The 23,939-nt window shown below is 40.4% G+C and overlaps 1 protein-coding gene across 1 annotated transcript in view; it reads right to left on the reverse strand.

The window, feature by feature from the left end:
* Nucleotides 1-10,666: 10,666 nt before the first annotated feature.
* The window catches only part of SDC1 (syndecan 1), a 39,877-nt gene continuing 26,604 nt past the window's right edge, over nt 10,667-23,939 (reverse strand). Inside the window, exons 2-5 of the mRNA XM_060787191.2 lie at nt 16,679-16,760; nt 14,808-15,358; nt 14,458-14,602; nt 10,667-12,868 (exon numbers count right to left, since the gene is read on the reverse strand). Of these exons, the coding sequence (XP_060643174.2) occupies nt 12,702-12,868; nt 14,458-14,602; nt 14,808-15,358; nt 16,679-16,760 (945 nt within the window). The 3' untranslated portion in view covers nt 10,667-12,701. The remainder of the gene's footprint in view (nt 12,869-14,457; nt 14,603-14,807; nt 15,359-16,678; nt 16,761-23,939) is intronic.

Consider the following 23,939-nt stretch of genomic DNA (forward strand, 5'->3'; position numbering starts at 1 on the left):
AATGGAGAAAATAAAACATGGTGGCCATAGAATTTAAATGCTATTACTGAGGTGTGGAATTTCCTTATGGAGAAGCAGCAATCAGTTAAGAGGCAATGTATCAGTTTGCCTGCATTCAGGATCATAATTTTTTAATATTCTTTAAGGAGGTAGAAACTTTCCAAGCTACTACAGAGTTGGGGATCTCCGGCTCTCCAGATGTTGCTACCACCAACAACCATCCATCTCAGCTAAGATGGTTGATGGTGAGTAATTATGGGAACTACCATTTCACAACTTCTAAAGCATTAAGTAGGTCTTCTGTCTGCCTTATTGTAAACTACCATGCACACTCCCCATGATAAGCTATCCTCTTTGGGGCCATTGTGTATTTACTACCACTGGATATGCAAAAGAATAACTTGATGCTGATGGTAGCCGCAGAATTTAAATGCTATTACTGTTGTGTGGGATTTCCTTATGGAGAAGCAGCAATCACTTAAGAGGCAATGTATCAGTTTGCTTGCATTCAGGATCATAATTTTTTAATATTCTTCAAGAAGGTAGAAACTTTCCAAGCTACTACAGAGTTGGGATCTCTGGCTCTCCTGATGCTGCTACTACCAACTACCATCCATCTCAGCCAAAATGATGGGAACTACCATTTCACAACTTCTAAAGCATTAAAGAGGTCTTCTGTCTGCCTTATTGTAAACTACCATGCACACTCTTCTTTGTTTTCCAGGCATTCACAAATGTTGGATGATTGCTGCATTGGGTAACCAGGGAAAATGTCCAACATGGCACAATTTCACACATAGCCAAAAAACACCAGTTTTATGCTGTCACTGGTGGCTAGCATGATGGCATTTCCTTTTACAGGTGGCTAGCATGGCCTAAAGTATTTCCAGACTGCCCAGAATGTGTGGATCAAATGTGCTATGACAGCTAGGACCTCTAGCCCCTGTTATACAAGAGCTGCCTGGGCATGCCCCATCTCACAAGCTGAACATCTTAGCCCTACTTATAAAATGTGTGACTGCACAGCAGAGCCAACAGCTACAACGAATCCTGTCATTTGATATGAGGTCATTCATTGCCCTCCACCATCCACTGTCACCCTTCATCCATCATCTGCGTGTATTTGAGATGAAAGGCTGATAACTTCATAAAGAGTGAAATAAATACAGCCCCAGAGTCCACACCCTTGCAGTCAGACATGCGTCTGTGATCAACAGATTTCCACGCTCCAGATTTTCTCCACAGTAGGGAAAATAAAAAGCAAGCAAACTGTTCAAGGAGAACAGAGAAATCTGGCTGTTAGACTTTGCAAAAGAAAAGGATGCAATGAACACACGTTGGCTTTTCTGGCCTCAAATCTACCCATGGAAGAAGTTGGATGTGCTGTTGATTTCGTGGTCCAAAAAAAATAAATACCCAACAAGTTGCTAAAATACATCTTGACAAGTGAAACAAAGCCCTCTTTTCATGGACTGATCCAGCTGAGGCATGCTACTCCTTCCTTTTGAAAGGAGTATCAAAGACGGAGAAAAAAATGCTGGTAGATTAAAGGCAAGTGCCTGCCTGTTTATGACAAACAGAGACTGAATGTTAATAAGCAGTTTTAAGAAAGGAAAAATTGAAGAACATGCAAGAGAGAGAGTGTGCATATGCGCGCACACACATACATACAGCCAACACATCTTTTTCTTTAGTTATTCTCTGCAAGTCTCTCATATCCTGCCTACTAATTTCTGCTTTTCACAACACTTTGTGGAAAGGGCTCATTCATTTTCTTTTAGAAATCGTTATCTGGCTCTCCTTTTCAGCAGAGCTTCAAAAAAGGAGACTTTGCCAGTGGCATTCATATTTGCTACAGCCGCTTTATTGCATTTGCAAGGAAGGGCTTTGAGGCTGACGTCAGCTGTTAAACACTCGCAATATTTGTTGCACTGACTTTTCATTCGAAAGCATTTGTAGATCTTTTTAAGCATTTGGTGAGGATTCCATAGATTGAAAAAACTTGCTACAGCCAAAACAGACCATATATATATATATATATATATATATATATATATATATATCACGAAATCTAGAGCAAAGTGGACAAAAACTTTTCTTTGTGGTTGTAGTAATCTTGAGTAACATTAACAGAAGTTCTTTTGTACTGGAAAAAGCATTCTGTTTGCAGACGTCCATTCTCCAACTTCTTTTCTTTCCAAACTCCAAAACAGATAGTCTTAATTTTACTTTAACTTCTGTTGGTTTTCTTTTACTACACATTGTCATTTGGGGTATAATTATATTTAAATGATTGGCTTTTCCAGGCAAGAACAGAACTCAAGCAGAATTTTTTGAAAGAACTCCTTGAAGTTTTACAGAAATTCAATGTTTATTTTCTTTAAAAGCAGGCAAATCTTGCTATGCATGAACATGGTGTAGTATAGGCTATAATTCAGAGGAAGGAACTGGCACCTATGAGGATTCTTTGTCTAGGTAAATTCCATGAAATTCATGAGGTCACCTTAAGTAGACAAGTGATTTGAAGGCACACACCAACAGTGATTTGAATGTCAGACTAGGGATCTGAGATACTAGGGTGGTGGGTATCAAAACCTACACTAAACCTTTAATATAGATTATGCACTTATTATTTTAAGTCATGAAGTGATAACATTTTAAAAATTTTCTTCATGTTCCCTTGCCATTGGCCATGCAGGATGAAACCATGGGCTATCCCTATACACTTAAAAACAAAATGGGATTCACACTGGGATGTCCCAGTCTGGCCCTGAAAACACAGTTTTTTTCATAAATCCAGCTTTCATCTAATGTTTTGATTAAAATACAATGACAGTCATGTTGTGTGATAGTCATGTTGTGTGATAATTCTAACCAAGGTGAGCAAGCCTCACCTTGGTGACCTCTGTAAATCTCCTAGCACAAGTGATTAATATTAGCCCTTCTAGAAAAAATAGTCAAATTCTGTTGCAGTTGTGGTTAGTGCTTTTGTGGAATCAAGCATATGTTGCCACATATTGTCTCCAAGGTTCAAAGGCATTTCATTTTCAGTGAATGTAGAGAGGGCCAACAATGAACAACAACCAACATCACTTTCCATTTCCTATGGCAGTGGTTCTCAACCTGTGGGTCCCCAGATGTTTTGGCCTTCAACTCCCAGAAATCCTAACAGCTGGTAAACTGGCTGGGATTTCTGGGAGTTGTAGGCCAAAACACCTGGGGACCCACAGGTTGAGAACCACTGTCCTATGGTGACAGGAATTGGTGAATTTTGCAAACCCAACAAGGTCTCTGGAGGGAAATGGTTGTTCACCTCAGAAAGAGAGGATCGTTCCCCTTTTCATGCCACTAGCCAATGGCAACTTAAGCTAGACATTATAGAGATATTGTTGATTACATGTTGATTTTAGGTGTTTCCGATGCAGTGCATTCCATACAAGAATCAGATTTGTAGCCTGTCTGAAAATGCTTGTGAATTTTGAGGGTTAATCTTTTTCTTATCTATAAGGTAGAAGATATGATTATGTATATTACAGTAATAAGAAGGTGGCTATTCTTTCCTTTATGTCTGGGCTGGAAGGGGAGAAATCAATTTTTTTCTCTCCTGTGTTTAACAAAAGGGGTGGGAGTTGGTGGGAAGTAGAGTAGCTTGGATATTTAATAGTATTTAGGATGTGGTTTTGTTTAGTTTGTAGTATTTTTAATTGTTTTGTTTTGATTTGTATTACAATAAAGATATTTTTAAGGATTTTTAAAGGCCTAGTGTAGTTGTCTGGTTCAAGAATTGATTATGATATCCATCTGATAGGCTCAATTTAGAAAAGCTGCCTATTTCGCCATCTATGAGCTAGCCAGAAGAGGGATCAATTAATTGAAAATCACTGCAACAGAAAAGCACATTCAATGTTATATTAGTAGTGTGGTGTAAAACCATAAATGATGTCTTATATGGCACTCTGGGATTTTTTTTTTAAGAGCACCGTTTTAATTTATGGCCTGCTTCCTCCTGCTTGTAGAAAGCCATCCTTTCTACAACATGCTTTCTACAGCTTCTACAGTTGACAGGTAAATCCAGTTTGTTTATCTAGCTGTTTATCTATTTATGGGATGGTGTGAAGGGGACACATTTGACAAGCTGAACACTGATGGAATTGTACAAGGACAAGCTGCGCATTAAAATTCAGACATCCTCAACCTGCTTGTATGTCAAGACAGTAGACAAATATAGTATAAGAGACTTTTTGTCAGCTTTCACTGAAGGTTTGCACATGTTTTACTGATGCTGATAATGGCTCCACTCGGAGTGACGATTCAGTGTTAACATGAGTTTCCTTTCACAAGGATCGTTTTATGTCAAAATCATTTGCTAGGGAGTTGAACCCTCTTTGAAGCAACAGATTCCTATCATACTTGATCGTGTTTCCAGATGTTGATAAGCTAATCCACTTTTAAAGTATTTGATACCTCCCAAACATTTTATTTACAGATGTTTACATATAGAATCATAGGGTTGGAAGAGATCTCGTGGGCCATCCAATCCAACCCTTGCCAAGAAGCAGGAAAATTGCATTCAAAGCACCCCTGACAGACGGCCATCCAGCCTCTTTTTAAAAGCCTTCAAAGAAGGCATCTCCACCATACTCCAGGGCAGAGAGTTCCACTGCTGAACAGCTCTCACAGTCAGGACGTTCTTTCTAATGTTTAGCTGGAATCTCCTTTCCTGTAGGTTGAAGCCATTGTTCCTCATCCTAGTCTTCAAGGCATCAGAAAACAAGCTTGCTCCCTCCTCCCTATGACTTCCCCACACATATTTATACATGGCCCTTATCATGTCTCCTCTCAGCCTTCTCTTTTTCAGGCTAAACATGCCCAGCTCATTAAGCCACTCCTTATAAGGCATGTTCTCCAGACCCTTGATCATTTTAGTCACCCTCCTCTGGACACATTCCAGCTTGTCAACATCTCCCTTCAATTGCAGTGCCCAGAATTGGACACAGTATTACACGTGTGGTCTGACCAAGGCAGAATAGAGCGGTAGCATGACTTCTCCTGGATCTAGACACTAGACTTCTATTTATGCAGGCCAAAATCCCATTGGCTTTTTTTGAAACTGCATGACCTTATTGACTCATGTTTAACTTGTTGTCCACGAGGACTCCAAGATCTTTTTCACATGTACTACTATCGAGCCAGACATCCCTGGCATCATGCATGTCATCAAATGTGTTCTCAGCTCAACTTATATACCATGAAGGTTGTCGCTGGTAGGGCTGATTACTCCACAGTCTGTTGACTTTGCAAATTTGCTGCTATTACTTACAATAAAGTATACTTTCACGAGTCTACAGGCCATCTGGTTGAATTTTATTCCAAACTTTAGTGACTCCTGATTCTAAATGATCAGCAACCATCCCCATATAACTGGTCTTGTAAAATGGCAGTGATTTGGGATTTTGGTGACTCACAGCACAAAGGTAATGGCTTTAATTAAGGCCTTGCTAATGTTGAGACACAGTTCAAGCTGGGAAAAGATTATGGGCTGAGGAGCACTTACCACAGCAAACAGGCCACGGCAGAAAAAGGTTGCACAATTTTACTTCATTTTTTGAGAGAGCTCCAGAAAGCTCCTTCTTAAGGTAATGAGCTTCAATGTTACAGCTTGGGTGCAGTTTTCCCATAGATATGTTTTTACAGCTGCGGTTAATGTGTGACTAATGCTTATGCTGGAATAACCGCACAACCACTCCTTAAGAAACTGTGCAACTTTGCTCGTTGGTTGGGGAGGTGGGGGGAGATTATAGGTAGAACTGGCAACTTCTGAATATGTAAAATTTATGCTTCTCAATTATTTTTACTGGCTTTAGCTGTGCACATTTAACTATGAACCAGTTATGTCTGGCTACGGTTCCTTTATGACAAAAACATGGCAGCCGAGGAAGGAGAAGGCAAGGGCTATCAAATATTAATGGTGGTAATAAAGCCAGTTTGCTCCTGAAGCTGACAGTTTTTCAAATCATAACAGCACATTCAAGCTCACCAGCTTCGAAAGGAGACCACCCAGGAACAGGCACACATAGATATATGAAATCAGCTTCATTTTGAGTCTAGAGGTACCCTTGACCCTCACCTCCATGGACTGATCACTTCATCCCAGGATTTTTCATGTATAGCGCATGCATAAATACAAATACCAAATTCATAATGGTTTATGCTACAGTATATCCACTTTCTAACTATGACAGAGATAACTGATAGGAAGATCAGCTCATGTAGGACTCTCTCCAGGGGAGTTTTGCAGATGCCATGGATTGTCAAATGGGTCTCAAATCAAACCAAGCTTGAACTCACACACTGGAAGCCAAAATGACCAAACTGAGGCTATCATGCTTTGGGCATATTGTGAAACAACATGGTTCAATAAAAAGATGAGAAAAGTAGAAGGCAGGTAGACTCAATCAAAGAAGCAACTTGATCTTAGAAGACCTGAGCAGGGCTGTTAATAACTCGGTGGCTTGGAATCATAAGAGTTGGAAGAGACTCCATTGGCCATCCACTCCAGCCCCCTGCCATGCAGGAAAATGCACATTCAATGTACCCCTCACAGATGGCCATCCAGCCTCTGTTTAAAAGCCTCCAAGGAAGGAGCTTCCTCCACACTCTGAGGCAAAGGCACCTCCAGAGTCTCTTTCATGGCTTCAACATTAGGCCAACGTAAAGGCAATTGATAACAAGATATATACAAATACTGAAACAGAAGGAAAAATAAACTGCCTCCTCCGTACAAAAGACACAGTAAAAAGATAATGAAACCACCTGACTTTTTTTTTTTGCCTGAGGATAGACCAGCACAACCCATTCATGACAGTTGAAGTTGTAAATTCAAATAATTGCACAAGTGTGCGTACACAGAATAAATGGTGGGGGTGTCAGAATAACATGCTTTAGACCAATAGTTCTCAACCTGTGGGTCCCCAGATGTTTTGGTCTTCAACTCCCAGAAATCTTAACGGCTGGAAAACTGGCTGGGATTTCTGGGAGTTGTAGGCCAAAATACCCGGGGACCCATAGGCTGAGAACCACTGCCTTGGACTATCATCATGCTTCTCACATACTTTTTAGACCAGTGTTTCTCAAACTGTGCTCCTCCAGGTGTTTTTTACTTCAGCTTCCAGAAATCCCAGCCAGTTTACCAGCTTTTTGCAATTGTGGGAGTTGAAGTTCAAAACATCTTGAGCAGTTTGAGAAATTATTTTAGACCATCCAAGAGGTACACATTTCAGCCCTTGGTTCAAAGATAAACAAAGCTGAAGTTGGCACATAGCAAAAGGCACATGGGTGGCATATCCAGCAGTGGGAATCATGCAATTTTCTAAATGTTATTGGACTAAAGCTCCCCACTTGCCTGCAATCCTAAGATATCTGGAGGGGGGCTGATTTTAATTTCTAAAAAGTTGCTTCAGACACACAATCCTTCTAAGGTCAGTGTTTCTGTATTAAGAGATTTGTAAGTGCAGCTTTATGGGTTTGTTGTACGTTTTTCAGGCTGTATGGTCATGTCCTAGAAGCATTCTCTCCTGACGTTTCGCCTGCATCTATGGCAGGCATCCTCAGAGGTTGGGAAGTCCTCATAATCTCTGAGGATGCATGCCATAGATGCAGGTAAAACGTCAGGAGAGAATGCTTCTAGAACATGGCCATACAGCCCGATAAACCTACAACAACCCAGTGATTCCGGCCATGAAAGCATTTGACAATACATTGCAGCTTTATGGTATAGCATTAGTGTGGAATTTCTGTTACAGCTTCTATGCCAGACAAATGTGCTTTGGAGATACATTCCTCTGTTTTGATGCCACCACTTGAGATCAGTCTGTGTTGACTAGTTCTACTTAAAATGTTTTTAAGATTCAGTTCATAGCTGTCATTCCAGCAGTCTTAAACCATGCTGGCTCTATCACAGAAAGAGAAACGTGCATTTAGAAGGTTCATTTAATAACGTTGCAATCAATTAGAAAGTCTTAAGGAAATACTTATATGGAAGCAAACAGCACTTGTGTCCAGAATTATTGTGTATTTCTAAAGTGATGACTCCTAGGGCTTTTTCACCTTACAGATGTAGCATTATGATTGCCCCTCCCTCAGCTTGAAACCCCAGGAATTATAGTGCTATAACTGTATAGTGTGAAAAGGATCCTATTCAAGAAATGTGTAACTGTTTCATCTCTTGTTCCATGACAGATTTCTTTTGTGTGGAAAGTAGGAAATAAAAGCAGTAGTAGGACAGAGAGGGGCATTAAAGTGGCAGATGACACAATCTGAACCACCATTAACCTTCTCGACTCCAAATGGTGTCAATCAACTATTGTGAGTGCATGATAAAAGCTCCATCCGGAAGCACCTGTAAATAATATTGGCAGTGACCATAAACAACTACCACTATTCATTCCAGACTAGAAGGGAACAACCTGGCAATTTCCACTGAAGAATGCAACACAGCTTGCTCTACAAAGAATTTTGTTTACTGCATATCACAACCCTCTCCCATCCACATTCAGGAAACTAGGGCTTAGATAGTTCAAAGCACAAAGTTTTCCAATTACATAATACAAATTGTTTTCTACACAAAAACATGTTTTAAATTCAAACCAACATATTTCATAAGCTCACTTCAAAAACTTCAGTTACTCATGTTTATATCAGGTGGTACTCAAATCTTTTTCTATTGAAGCTGGTGTCATTATGTGCCTCCAAGCCATTTCCAACATATAGCAAACCATAACTGATGCTACCATAAGGTTTCCTTTGCAAGATTTATTCAAAGGGGATCTCCTTTTGCCTTCCACTAAGGCTGTGAGAGCGTGCCTTGCCTAAGGTCACCGAATGGGTTTCCATGTCTGAGTGGGGATTCAAATCCTGGTCTCCACTATCATCGTCCAACACTCAAATCACATCACATTGGCTTTCTGCTGAAGGTGTAACACATCAAATTTAATATGAGTTTAGCTAGCATGTTTTTTTAAACTAGATGTTCTGTTGATATAATTTTCAAGAACTGAATATATTTGCTTTGTTTGGCAGCTCAATGCCTTTGATGCTTTAATGTTGTTGGAAGCCACCCCCAAAACCATGAGGATGAGCTCTCTAGGGCCAAAATCAAATTGCTAGTTCCAAATAGAGAAGTCTTGAACTGAATTAAAGTTGTCCACTTAAGTGTTGACTTATCACTTTCACTCAAGTCAATTGGTCTATTCTAAATGGAACTAGCACCTGGATTGAGGCCCAAGTGTTATCTACTGGAGGTACTCTAGAGTAATAAATTATTTTCCCAAACATTGAGAATCCAGTGGTATGCTCCTTTTGAAATTACTCTCAACGCACTCTGTTGCTATGTATTGCCATCTCCAATGATTCTGTACAGATCATTTGTAAATGGGACTTTTTAAGACAGACAAAGATAGCTTTGAATACTGTTCATTTATAAAGAAATGTATTGGTATAGTTGGCCTTGAACTTTAGGCACATTTCTTGTTTAGAAGCAACAAATCAAATCAGATCTATCATCAAACTAGAGATCAGACTGTACTCCATGTGTTTCAATTGCCTATCCAGTCTTATATTCTCTCCCCACAGTAGTTAACCAGACACTTCTCAGAAGCTCTCTAACAGAAGGGGAGTGCAATGGCATTTATCATGTACGTCTGTGATTCTTGCACAAGGCCAAGCAGACTCATACTGCTTTCTACAGTGGAGATTGCATGTCTCTGCTATGACCAGCAGCCACTGGTAACCATATATTTTGTCATTTTTTTCTAACCTCACTTTAAAGCCATCCAAATTAAGGAACATCAGATGCCACAGTTTAACTATATGCATTATGACATTGTTTTGTCTGACAACAATCTCCTACGGTTTATCTTCACTGGATGACTTTTATTGGGGGAGGGCCCTTCTTTGTATTCCGTTTTCCACACCATGCATAATGTGGAGCACCCAGTGGGGTAATGGGCAAAACCCTTGTGCTGGCAGGACTGCTGACCGAAAGATTGGCGGTTCGAATCCAGGGAGTAAAACCGAGTTGTGCACAAGCGTGTGCTCTGTAGTGGTCCTTTCCATCCGCTGACTGCATCCCACATCCCACCTGTCAGCTCCAGGTTCTCATTGGGGGGACATGAGAGAACCCTCCCATAGGATAGTAAAATATCCTGCATCCTCTGGGCAACATCCTTGCAGACGACCAATTCCCTCACACCAGAAGCAACTTGCAGTTTCTCAAGTCTCACACAACTGTTTTTTTCTAAACTAAAATAGTTCCAAAACTGTACCACTATTTCTCACTTTTTCCAATTCCTCAGTCACTTTGGTTGGAATAGCTTCATGGTTCTGCCCAATTGGCCTAGGTTTTGATTGCCATCATAAAACTGTATGTGCAACTAATACCAAAGCCCTAGTTCGCAGGGCTCATTGGAGAGTGAACTTTCCATAGTTCACTCTCCAATGACAATCAATAAAAATCAAGTTAAAAAATTAACAAGGCAAGCCTGACTTTTAAGACAATAATCTGGAACCTAGTACTTAATGGGTTATTCCAAGAAAGTATTTTCTAAATTGGTTGAATTTTTAAAAATTCACAGTAAAAAAAGTTGGTTCAGATAACAACACAAGACAATTCATTTTGGCAGCCTGCCTTTTTATTGCATGTGTATGCTTGTGAAATACAAAACAAAATGAAGTACTTACATCTGGAAACTAGCAGTAAGTTTGTTCCATTTACAGTTACAGGATTCCAGTTTCATCTTGAGCATTAAAACAAACAATTGTATCTTTAGTCTTACCAAATAGAAGTGTTTTCTACATCTGAGGTCAAAGACCATCTCTTAATACATAAAAAGGACACTCCACCACTTAAAACCTCACTGTAAAAAAGTAGTTGAATGTAGTTGCTTCGTAAGAAATGTAGGTCAGAAGATGCCAGAAAGGTTTAACTTGCTGAAGAGATGTTTAAACTCATCAATGTAATCGTCAAGATCTTTTTCAACAGGGAGAAATACAGAAGGCACCAAATGTGTGACTGGCAACTCACAATTATGCTGTACCTGAAAGATGTATTCTCCTCCCCAGACAAGCTTCTGATTGTACTGTTTACTAATAGTGCACTAGTGTCAATTCATCCTTTTGCCTACACACCTGTTAGAAACAGAAGGCATTTTGAAAGCCAACAATGTTAAGTGGTGAAAGAAAGTAAAGCCGAAAAGGTAAACCAAAACCTTTACAGAACATTTTAGTATATTTAACATCCATGTCATCCTGTACATTACAGAAATCATACATCTGCACTTATTATTCTACACCAGTTTACCTGTTTTTCCAAGATTGCTCTTCCACTTCCTCCCCTCCTCACACAGTGTTCTTAAAACACATTTAAATACTGCTTTGGAAGTGCTGACATTCATATTAATTTGGCCTCACTGACATACAAACCGACAAGACCCTCACCTTGCATTTGGGTCTCACAAAAGAGATGGAAGGCACACAATTCCTCATTATCTCCCTCTTCTACACAGAAGACATTTGATCTTCAAACTCTGTTAATGCTCTAACACACATTGGACTGAGATAAAAGCCAGAACAGATGCTCATCCCTGCCCCTGCAGGCGCTGCATGCTGAGCCGAGGCTCCCTGAATTCCTCCTACCAACGAATGAACAAACAAACAAACCAACGGCAGCCTAACAGGAATCTGGTTCCTGGGACCTGGCAGAAACGGGAGCTCTCATTACCCCAGAGCATGCTGCATCCTGTAGGGAGCACACGCCACACCCAGCAGTCTAAGCACCGCGTGGAAAGGAAAAGAGAGAGAGAAGGCTTGAGAATCCAGTGAAGTAGCCATTATCAGGAACACAATGCAGAAGAGGTAGGTAACAAGAGGTGGCCCCAGGACTACTAAGTGGACCTAAAATGCACACACACACACATAAACAGTGAACAACATGGGTAACACCATAGTCAGTCAGACCAGAAGTACTGGAGAAGGATGCGCATCTCAAAAAAACCCACTTCCCCCATGTGCCATCTCTATGTTGCTTCCGGTATCGAAGCAGTGTGTATAAGTCTCCTCCCGCTGAATTCAAGGGGAACCTCACCTAGTCTAGCCATGGCCACCATTTAAGTCACCCAACCCTTTTGGGTAGATCTTTTCAGTTTTGGGGAGGCCCTTCCTTCTCATGTCATTCTCATGTTCAGCTGCAATGCAGGGGCTTTAGTGTTATCATTCAAAAGGAGAAGAACAACAGTTGAAAACCAAGTTAACAGCCTTATTTAAAAAAGAGCATTTTTAAAGCACACACCTGCGGCTAGTAAATGTTTGGTGGGGGAATTGTCTTTAATATACATACACATTGTACCTTACTAATTTCTTGGTGCTTTTGTAAGACATCAAGACTATATACAATCAGTTCTTTATCTTCCCCCAGGAGTCCTTATTGAAGGCAGATGTCCCATTTTACAGGTAATCTTTGTGCAAGAAGGCAGGTAAGGGTTTTATTCATCCAGACTGACTTTGGAAAAAAATAGTAGTGGTTCCCAATGGCAAGGAGGCACGAGGCTTAGTCAGTCGTATGGCTTTTAGTTTTTTTCCCCCCTTTAAAATGCAGCAAGAACTCATGATGTCCAGAGACAGGAGAAAAGTTTCTACGTTCAGCTCGTTCACGCGTAGAATTCTTCCTGTTTTTGTGGTTTTTGATACCCTCCATTTGACTGTTTTGGCTCATCCAGTGAATAGCTTCCTTCATCTTTTTTCTTCATTCTGTACAGCATGAATCCAACTAAGAATCCAGCAAACAGCAAGCCTACTAGTCCACCAGCAATGACCCCTATGGAAAAAGAAAATTATTTTGTTATTTTTAGTGTGAAAATGTTGAATTTACAAGACTTTCCTTACTTCATAAAATAATAGATGGATGCTGCCAATGAAGGTTTTCATGTGGGTGATGCCTATGACCTAGATCAGAGGCTGGAAGCATCTGGTTCTTTAGCTGCTCATCGGCCTGTGAACAACAGGCCATGCTGGCTTGATTTCATGGAAGGTAGAGGCCAACGAGAGAAGCACAGATCCCCCACCCCTTGGCTTAAAAGAAACACTAAACACAAATAAATAACCATTCAGGGTGAATTTCTCTTTCAGCTGTCAAGAATCAGTTACCTTTACATTTAAGGTTCTAACCAAGGGCAGGGAAGCCACAACTCAAAATCTGTGCAGCCCACAGACCTCCAAGGACCACACCAGTTGACACAGCTGTCACAGTATCACCAACTCCCCAGCTGATGTGCCAAGTGGAGCTTCTCTACCCAGCCTTTTAGCTGGGAACACTTGGTTTTGCTCCTTTTTTTCTTTCCTTAATGTAGGAAAGAAAGAAAAGCAGAGCCAACTGAGAACTTCATGGGAGGATGAACACCTGGGGGGGGGGGACCTTAAGGAACACCTCAGCAAGCGAGAGTCCAAAAGTGGCAGGCTAAAACCCAGCAGCTCAATCAGTGGCTAAGACTAGATGAGAAACTGTCCTAGGCACACAGAAAAGTGGATGAACTGGAAGGAGCTGAATAGGCTGCACTCTGGAACCATGACATGAAGAGCTAACCTTAAGAAATGGGGCCACAAAGTGGAGTCCACAACATGCAAATGCAGAGAAGAGCAAACCACAGACCTCCCATTACAATGCAACGTGAGCCCTGCCATATGTAAAATGGAGGACCTCCTTATAGCGACACCAGAAGCACTCCAAGTGGCCAGCTTCTTGTCAAATGACACTTAAATTAATGCCAAGTTTTTAAAAACTTTGTTTGTGTTCTTAAATGATTTTAACAGTACCCTCAACTCGCTTCTGACATGCTAAATAAATAAATAAATAACACCTGGGAGATGTTCCTTCATTTTAGAAACCATACTCAGAACATCAACTTGCGCCCACTGGCCAATACACATTTTAGTGCCTCCCAATGTTAGCCCTTTTTCTGTGTCTACTTGACCTGCTGATTCAAAAAAAAAAAAGGCACCCGTTTTCCTGTCAGCTCTAGGTTTTGAGATACAGAACATATGCCATCAACTAGACACCATCTGCTCGTACATAGAAAGCCACAATAGCCATATCTAAGAAACTAGAGCTGATGTGATCTATCCAATGCAATTTGCTGAATCAGTGCCCCAAATAACCCCAAGAACAAGCCTAAAAACCAAGACACCAAGTTTTTTTTTTTGGTTAGACTGCATAATTTTATTGCCTGCAACTACCTGTAGCAACTTTCAGGGTGTAAGAGAAGAGCTTCTCAAGCCTATGCTGTAACCTTATTATAATATGGCAATCTATGTTACGCCGTAAAACAAACTGGCAGTTCAAACTCAAAATACGCAAAGAAAATGCATCAACAATTTGTAGAGTTAAATATAAAGCCTCATTTTACATACCTCCTAGAACTTCTTTTCTGTCCAATATTCCTTGTGCAGCTGCTTCAGATTTTTCATCCTTTGGTATATCAATTCCTCTATTAGTTAGTGCTGGTTCTTCTTCTAGTACTGGGTTTTCATCAAGTTGTGGAAATACGAAATCTCCCTGGAAGCAAGGGCAAAGATATCATGTATATTTCTCTCTTAGCCTCAATGGACATATGCTTTGACACAGCTATGGAGTCTGGTAGATGCAGATTTCTTCTACTCTAGTTCACAAATACCATCTAGTTCTGCATTCAAGATCTACTTTTTTAAAAAAAATAATTCTATAGGTCAATGCCCAAGTTAGAAATGTAAATATTTCTTACCACATCACCCGAACCATCATCAGATCGTACTATTTCTTCAGGCGGAGAAGAGATATCCTTCTGAACAGTAGATGATGTTGTAGGTAGACTGGTGGTATACAGACTTCTCTCACTGGGAGGCTCAGTATCGGAAGCAGGTATGTTTATATCAGGGAAGGGTATGTGGCGGACATCATGGTAGACCTCAGGCTCAGAAATTTTTACTGTGCTAGGAGTTTGGGTGGTTGAAATTCTGGCTGTGGAAATGTGGTGGGATACTGGGATGCTTGTTGTTGTAACTGTGGTTTTTTCCGTCACATGTTCAGAAGTTGAGTGCAGGCCACCATCTTCAACTGCTTCTTCTGGTTTGTCAGGCACCCGATCAATAACTGGAAATACAGCCATGCTTATTGTGGATACAGGCGCTGTTGTGTACTCTTCTGTAGGACTGTCTGTTCTGTCAACCTCAGGTTGGTGATCTCCCAAACCAGTAGACACTGGGGGCACCAGTGAGACATTTGAGCTTTCTTGTAGCGGAACATTCCAGGCAACCACTGGATATTCTGAGGGAACTAAAAATCAAGACACATTTTTAGCAAACCCTCACCAAGTCTTGTAAAAGAATCTTGTATAACAGACCATTCAGCCAATGCCTGAAGTACTTTGGAAACTTTCTCATGAAAGCTCCTAGGGCAGTGGTTCTCAACCTGTTCATCTCCAGATGTTTCACCTTCAACTCTGAGAAATCCTAACAGCTGGTAAACTGGCTGGGATTTCTGGGAGTTGTAGGCCAAAACACCTGGGGACCCACAGGTTGAGAATCACTGTCCTAGGGCCATAGTGACCACCGCATACGCACACTGGACAGAGACTAACAGTTTTCTAAAAAATCCACCAGGAGAGCACTTAAACAGTATTAAAAATGCTTAACAGAGAAAATCCAGTCACTACCTCTCTCCATTGACAATTATGACGGAAGGGCATGGGGAGAGAAGAAGCACATGGACACTACGATAGATTTAAATTCAATTCTAATGTTTTCACTTTATAAATTGTATAAACATTTTAAATAACTCTAATATTTATATTTTTACTAATGACTTTGTATAGCTCTTAATTTGTATAATTTTGTAATATGCTGTTAGCCATCCTAAGTCCTATTATTGGGAGGAAGATGGGATATGCAAATAATTAATAATAATATCATCCATTGGAACATGTGTCACAAATACCATCTGTCTGTGACAAAGAACAAGCCTGAAAAAGTTACAGAAAATGAACACGTCAAACTACTCTGGGACCTCGAATTCAGACTGACAGAGTTTTTGAGCGCAGTACTCTGAACCTCATGATCATGGGGGGAAAAAAAAACAAGTATGGATCCTCGAAGTTGCAATCCCAAGTGACAGCAAAATTGATGAGAAGCAACTGGAAAAGCTTACATGATATGAGGATTTAAAGATAGAACTGCAAAGACTCTGGCACAAGCCAGTAAAGGTGGTCCCAGTGGTGATCAGCACACTGGGTGCAGTGCCTAAAGACCTTGGCCTGGACTTAAAAACAATCGGCACTGACAAAATTACCCTCTGTCATCTGCAAAAGGCTACCTTATTCAGATCTTCACACATTATTCACTGATACATCACACAGTCCTAGACACTTGGGATGTGTGCAACATGTGATCAAATAATCATCCTGTTTGATGAACAAATCTTGTTATGTATAATAATAATAATAATAATAATAATAATAATAATAATAATAATAAGCACTAGAATCAGTATAAGACTTCTGTTACCTTGTTAACTATACTATAATATAGAGAATGCAGGGGGAGTTCTAGGATTGAAGACAACTTTGTCTGCAACTGAATAAACATCATTCAGGCATACCTGCGCCAGAGCCAGAAAAAGCATAATCGTCATCACCAGATGAGTCCTGATCTTCAGGAGGGAGACTGGTATCAGCTAGTTGCTTTAGAATAAAGAAAGAACAAAAAATTAGCATACATTTTATTGAATGTATAGAAAACATATCACATTCACTATATATTTGAAAAATGTCCACTATTATGGCTGAGTGGATCATTTAAGGGAAAAAAAGGGTTTCATGTGGTAAGGGCTATGGGTGAGACAAGGGGGCACAACACAACTGTGCTCTCTGCAAACTGACAGCACATATATATCCATGGATAAAACAAAGCCACCCCCCTCCCAGCCTCTATGACAGTAGGTGATTTTTTTTTTACTGGCAAGTTCCTTCTTCTGCCAAACAGGATAGGAAAATTATGTACGTGTACCCAAGCAAGTCAGTTATGATATAAACAGATCCACATAATTCACAGTTAAAAATAGTAACATGTAGAAGCAAATTTCAAAGGAGCTAAAGTAAAAGTCTCAGACACAAAGAAGATTTGGAATCATACAAGGGAAAGGCAATGGTTTTGTATGCTCAGGTTCCTGTCCCACATTTCAAAATAAGCACCAATTTCAATCCAAGGGTTTTTCCCATGACACGGGGCATAGGTTATGCCATAGAGAACTCTTAAATGTTACAACAAAGTCATGGGATGACTCCATGGAAAGTAATTCCCATGCCACTATAGTCATTACTCCCTAAATAGGACCTGAAGCTTTGTCGAGTTTGAATTTGTCTACCAAAATTATTCAGTGTTGATGAGATGTAGTTAGTGGCAAGTAGACACATGTAGTTGGAGGAAAAAGTACTTATGAAAAGGATCCAAAGAAAAGGTCTCCTAATATCACAAATCGGCCACTAACATTCTCCACACATTTTCAGGATTCTGTAGCCATGGAATTCCCTGATAATATTAGATCACTAGCAAAACTTCCTAGAAGTCAAGATGACAAAACTGATGGATTTTGGCTATATCATGTGAAGATATGACTCACTAGGAAAGATAGTAATACTTGGTAAGTTAGAGGCAGCAGGAAAAGAGGAAGGCTGCATATTTCAGATGGATAGACTTAATCAAGGAAGCTTTAGGCCCCTTTCACATAACTCAATAAAGTTAACAAACAAAAAGATTAACTTAAATTGGATTTTTTCCTGTGATTTGGCACCACTGATTCAAGTATTTCTCTCTGAAGTAACAGAGAAAAATGTGTTCCCTTATTTATATGACAGACATTCAAATATTTGAACATTGTGATCGCGACTACTGGGCGGCATATGTTCTGCATCAGAAGCTAGAGCTGATGGGGTCTATCCAATGCCATTTTCTGAATCAGCACCCCAAATAACCAAACCAAATCTAAAGTTGACCAAAAATGGATTCGTTACCCCGTTTGGTACTAATGTTGGAGAGTGGTCCCTCGTCAAAAAAAGGTTGGAAACCATTGACCAAAGGCCTTACCAAAGCAGATCAGACTTGTACCATTGTTTCTCATGATCAGGATATTGTTGTTATATTTACTTGTATATCACTTTTTTTTCTTAACAGGGACTTAAAACAGTGAACAGTGCCAAACAATATATATAATTGTATAATGTACAATATAAAATCTAAAGACCAGAAACAATAAAATAGAATTAAACCAAATACTATAAAAAGCACAGCTAAAACCATTAAAACCCTATCCAAAATACATAAAGCACCATGTCCTCTGAGTTGGTCTTCAAAACCATCCTCTTTAAAAGCCTATCTGAAATTAAAGGTTTTAACCTGCTGCCAAAAGACATCAGGGAGGGAGGAGCCATTCTGGCTTCCCTGAGAAAAATGAAGTTCCAGAGTCAAGGGACAACAATTGAGAGAGAAGGCCTGCTCTCACTTACAATGGTGGTAGGAGCAAGAGAAAGGGGCTCCCTGAGGATCTCAGACCTGGGCAGGGAGATGATCTGAAAAGTAGACTGGACCCGGGCCATATAGGGCTTTATAGGTCCTGGCCACCACAGAAACCTAGGCCACAAGGTTCAATGTCGAGTCCAGGAGCTCCCCAAACCTGTGGGCCTATGTAACTCTATCCAGCACAGGTGGTGTCCTATTCCCTGGTCTGCCTTTCAACCAACTAACCAGGAAGACCTCTGTCTTGATTGGACTACATTTCCATTTCTTTGCCCATATCCAGTCCACTACTGATGACAGTCACTGGTTTAGGACCAGGATGTTAGCCATATGAACCAATGCAACCCTAACAGCAACCCCCTTTATATAAATAGCATGAACTAGAAATAGGTATATAATATTTCTAACATACTTGTCAAATAATGGATCTTTTTACTACTGATGAGAATAATAAAGTATTATCGCAAATACTGTGAAGCCACTGTGGTTTAATGGGTTAAACGCTTGTGCCGCCTGAATTGCTGACCTGAAGGTCAGTCAAATTTGCGAGATGGGGTGAGCTCCTGTCTGTCAGCCCCAGCTTCCCGTGTGCGGACTTGAAAGAAGCCTCCCACAGGATGGTAACACATCCTGTGGGCGTTCCCTGGGCAACGTTCTTGCAGACAGCCAATTCTCTCACACCAGAAGCGACTTGAAGTATATCCTCAATTCACTTCTGACATGATAAAAAAATAACAAATACTGGATGCCACAATTGCAACACACTGTCACGTACCCTCATTTAGGTAGGCAAGCTAATCCACTAGTGGTGCTGGAAAGCTCTTTTTCTTGTCTAATTTTTTTTTTTGCCAGCTCAGTACTATCATGTGCTTCCCTTCATGTTTAATGTTCATCAGAAAAATTCCCCTGCAGGGGGTTGGGCTAACATGTATCTTTCCCCCCACTGCACTTTTCTATATTGTTTCATATGTGTCAGCATATCCATTCATCAGCTTTCTCACTCTTAAAAAACAGGATGAGTAGCTTTGCTTGCTCCAGCAAGAAACCAAACTTGCCTTCCACACTTTAGTCACCAGCCATTGAAAAAAGAAACACAAACCAGAGCGGGGATGAGCTAAAAGCTCCAGTAACAGCATGTACATGCTATCTGAGCAAAGCTGTTCCCAGATTAATGTAGCTGTGGTTTTGCTCACTGCCATTGGATGTACATGCCACAATACGTTTGGATTTTTTTTCTATCTTTTCCAAGACACATTTTCCAAGTGCAGGGATATGGATGCTTCCCAAATGTTATATGGACAGCATCCCACAACCCACTTGCAGACCACTTCCACTGTTATCCAATATTAATGCGAGTTTTTGTTTTAAAGATGAATGCCTGAGTTTTGGCACTGACATTTGTGGAAGGGGCTGCAAATATAGCTTTTAAAGCAGTGTTTCCCAAACTCTGGTCCCCAAATGTTTTGGACTTCACTTCCCAGAATCCCTGATCATTGGCCAAGGTTGCTGAAGCTTCTGGGAGCCGAGGTCCAAATCACTCGGAAAGACTAGAATTTGGGAATCATTGCCTTACAAGGGTTGCAAGCATCCTATAGGCCAGTGGTTCTCACCCTGTGGGTCCCTAGGTGTTTTGGCCTACAACTCCCAGAAACCCAGCCAGTTTACCAGCTGTTAGGATTTCTGGGAGTTGTAGGCCAAAACATCTGGGAATCCATTGCTATAGGCAATGTTATATAGGCCATGAGTTGCCAATAGACCATTGCTATAGGCCATGAGTTGCCAGTCGCAGCCACAGGCATTGTACAATTGATATTGATTATATAACCCTGTGTTAGTACAACCTCCCTGACAAAGCAAATTTCATTCACACTTGCACAACAATGGAAGTGTCAACTCCTCTTCGGTTTTAGCTTCAGAGGTAACAGGTGAGCAATACCTCACACCAGTGTCCTTGCATTAGCAGGATTTTCATGAGGGCGGCCAACGTCATGACAAATGCTTCAGGAAAGTTACATGGGCATGCACAAACAATCCTGGTTGCATCAGAGAAAGCAAAGCAACCTGGAACCCTGCAATGGAAATCCAGGATTTGCCTATGTGGAAAGAGTAAAGTCTAGTTCCCATGAGGATTATTCCTCTAAAAATCACAGCAAAGTATTGCAATATTTGGAGGTTCTGAATACTAGTAAAAGTGCTGGGATCATTTTAGATCAGTGTTTCTTAACCTTCCTAATGCTGAGACCCCTTAATACAGTTCCTCATGTTGTGGTGATCCCCTAAACATAAAATCGTTTTTGTTGCTACTTCATAATTGTAATTTTGCTACTGTTATGAATGTCGTGTAAATATATGATATGCAGGATGTCTTTTCATTCACTGGACCAAATTTGGCACAAACACCCAATACACCCAAATTTGAATAGTGGAAGGGTTGGGGGGAATGATTTTGTCATTTGGGAGTTGTAGTTGTTAGGATTTATAGTTAACCTACAATTCAAGAGCATTCTGAACTTCACCAACGATGGAATTAAACCAAACTTGGCACACAGAACTCCCACGACCAACAGAAAATACTGGAAAGGTTTGGTGGGCATTGACCTTGAGTTGTAGTTCACCTACATTGAGCATTGTCCAGATCCATCAAACAATGATGGATCTGGACAAAACTTGGCACAAATACTCAATATGCCCAAATGTGAACACTAGTGGATTTTGGGGGAAACAGACCTTGATATTTAGATCTGTAGTTGCTGGGATTTATAGTTGACCTACAATCAAAGAACATTCTGAACCCCACCGACAATAGAATTGAGCCAAACTTCCCACACAGAACCCCCATGACCAACAGAAAATACTGGAGGAAATGACAATGATTTAGGGGAGAGCACGCCTGTTCTCCCCTTCCCGCTTGGCTGAAAGGCCAATTAAGAGGCTGGACAATCACAGCAGGAGAAGGGCTTTTGGTGTTTCCAAAAAGGAAGAAGAGGACAGGCAGAGAGATCTTGAGCCTTCTCTGCCAAAGGGATTCCTAAGACCATCAAAAATATGTGTGTTTCTTATGGTCTTTGGCAACCCCTCTGAAATCCCCCTCGCGACCCTCGTAGAGATCCCGACCCCCAGGCTGAGAAACAGTGTTTTAGACTGAAGTTATCAACCTAGAAACATAGAATTTGAAGAGACCACAAGCACCATCCAGTCAAAACCCTTGCCATGCAAGAACACACAAAGAACCCCCAACAGATGGTCATGCAGCCTGTTGCTTAAAAACCTTCAGAGAAGGAGACTCCAACTTTCCTAATCCAATACTTATTAGTTTTTTAAAAAGAGCTTTAAAACTAGATTACAGTAGTGATATTAACCATGTGGTATGAGTACTATTACAATCATTTTCATGTGGAAGCTTGTTCTATGCAGGTGTGCATTTTGTTATTTTTTTAAAAACCCATCTCTTAACACTGGAGGTAGACAGCTACAGGGGAGATCTCCGAGAAGGCAGTGTAGACTTACAATCTTCACATCAGGTAGCCATAAGTGCTTGTTATTTTGCACCTGCAGGCAATTTTTATTTAATATCTGTAAAAAGGCAGACCTTAAAAGGCAATCTTCTGGGTTCTAAGATCATGTGTTAAATGCTGATAAGCAGGAACATTGGTGAGTATGTTTCTGCCACCTGACAATGTATTTTCCAAGCCTTGGGCTCTATGGATTTTTGTATGTTTCATTTTTTCCATGAAAACGGTACAAATCCCAGTTGCTCAAAACAAACTACAGTTAAACTATTTAGCACTCACCAGCACATAGCCAGGTACAAACTTATTCCCAGCATGGATAAAAATAAATATTTTTTTGCAAGTTTAGATATTTAAATCAGTATGCAGAATGCTTTGAAAATAAAGCTATCTCTTAAAAACAGCCAGGTGGATAGAAAAAAAAAACATAAATATAGTATCCCAGAGTTAATCTCTACATAGAATCAGTGCCTTGGCTGGATACATAAGAGCTAAATGAGGCTTTTCTATGTAAAAGAAGGCTCAAGTGGATATTTGTCAAATATGAATATTGCCACTCTAACTACCAAACACAAGCATTTTATGTTCACATGATGAAAAACAATACTTTGCAGGGCATAAGCATTAGACCATTTGCAGCTCATTTTTCATTGTATGTGCAAGGATGGGATACATCAGGGTGAAATAGAAAGGAACGCCTGCCAGAAAAACAAGGATGTTTTGCATTATCCAAGGTCTTATAACTTCATCGTTATCTCACATATGATCATGGGAATATCTGAAAGGCTTTCCTTAAACAGTCAAACAATAAATCCATCCAAGGCAAAGTTGGACAGACTTGACTGAAATCCTGGTTGTGAGAAAACGATGGTTCCAATAATACTCAAGTGATAACATTGGCATGGGTTGGTGGGCAAATTTTCACCAAGGTTTAGGACATACATGAATGAATAGCAACAGGAGTCTTAAATTCATTTTTCTTTCTCTAATTTAAGTTATTATGCCCTTTTTCATATGTGCATATATATGTATAGGTATATGTATGTACGTATAAAAAAGGGGGATAAATATGTATAGATATGGGAGCTGTGGTAGCACAATAGGTTAAATCCTTGTGCTGGCTGAACTACTGATTTGAAGGTCAGTGGTTTGAATCTGTGAGATGGGGTGAGCTCCCGTCTGTCAGCCCCAGCTTCCCACGCAGGGAGATGAGAGAAGCCTCCCACAAAATGGCAACACATCTGGGCGTCCTCTGGGCAATGTCTCTTCAGACAGCCAATTCTCTCACACCAGAGGTGACTTGCAGTTTCTCAAGTCACTTCTGACACTATAAAAATGTATAGGTATTTCACTTGTTCCAGTAGATAAAATATTTTATTAGCTTTTCCCCCTTTACTTTCCTCCAAGTTTCTGATGCAGTTTTCTTCAATGAAAATTAAACCACCATCTGCTGAATTTGCTATAATCAGAGACAAAAAGCAGCCATTTTGCACATAAGTCTCCGAAATACCAAATGGCTTTTGTTGCATGAAGAGATCCCAGTGAGCCAGAATAGAATAATGGTTTGAGTGTTGGGCTGTGACGCTGGAGACTAGGGTTCAAATCCCTGCTTGGCTACGAAAACACATTGGGTGACCTTGGGAAAGTCATGCTCTCTCAGCTCACAGAAAGGCAATGGCAAACCCCTTCTGAACAAATCTTGTCAAGAAATCCCATGGTAGGGTCACTTTAAGGTTGCCATAAGTCTAAAATGATTTGAAGGCACAGAGCAACAAAAAAAAAAACTTCATTCTTCCAAAAGATTGTATGAAAGCCTTCTGAAAGCTTCACCAACAATGT

This window comes from Anolis sagrei, chromosome 1, assembly GCF_037176765.1.
Source record: "Anolis sagrei isolate rAnoSag1 chromosome 1, rAnoSag1.mat, whole genome shotgun sequence".
NCBI classification, from domain to species: Eukaryota; Metazoa; Chordata; class Lepidosauria; order Squamata; family Dactyloidae; genus Anolis; species Anolis sagrei.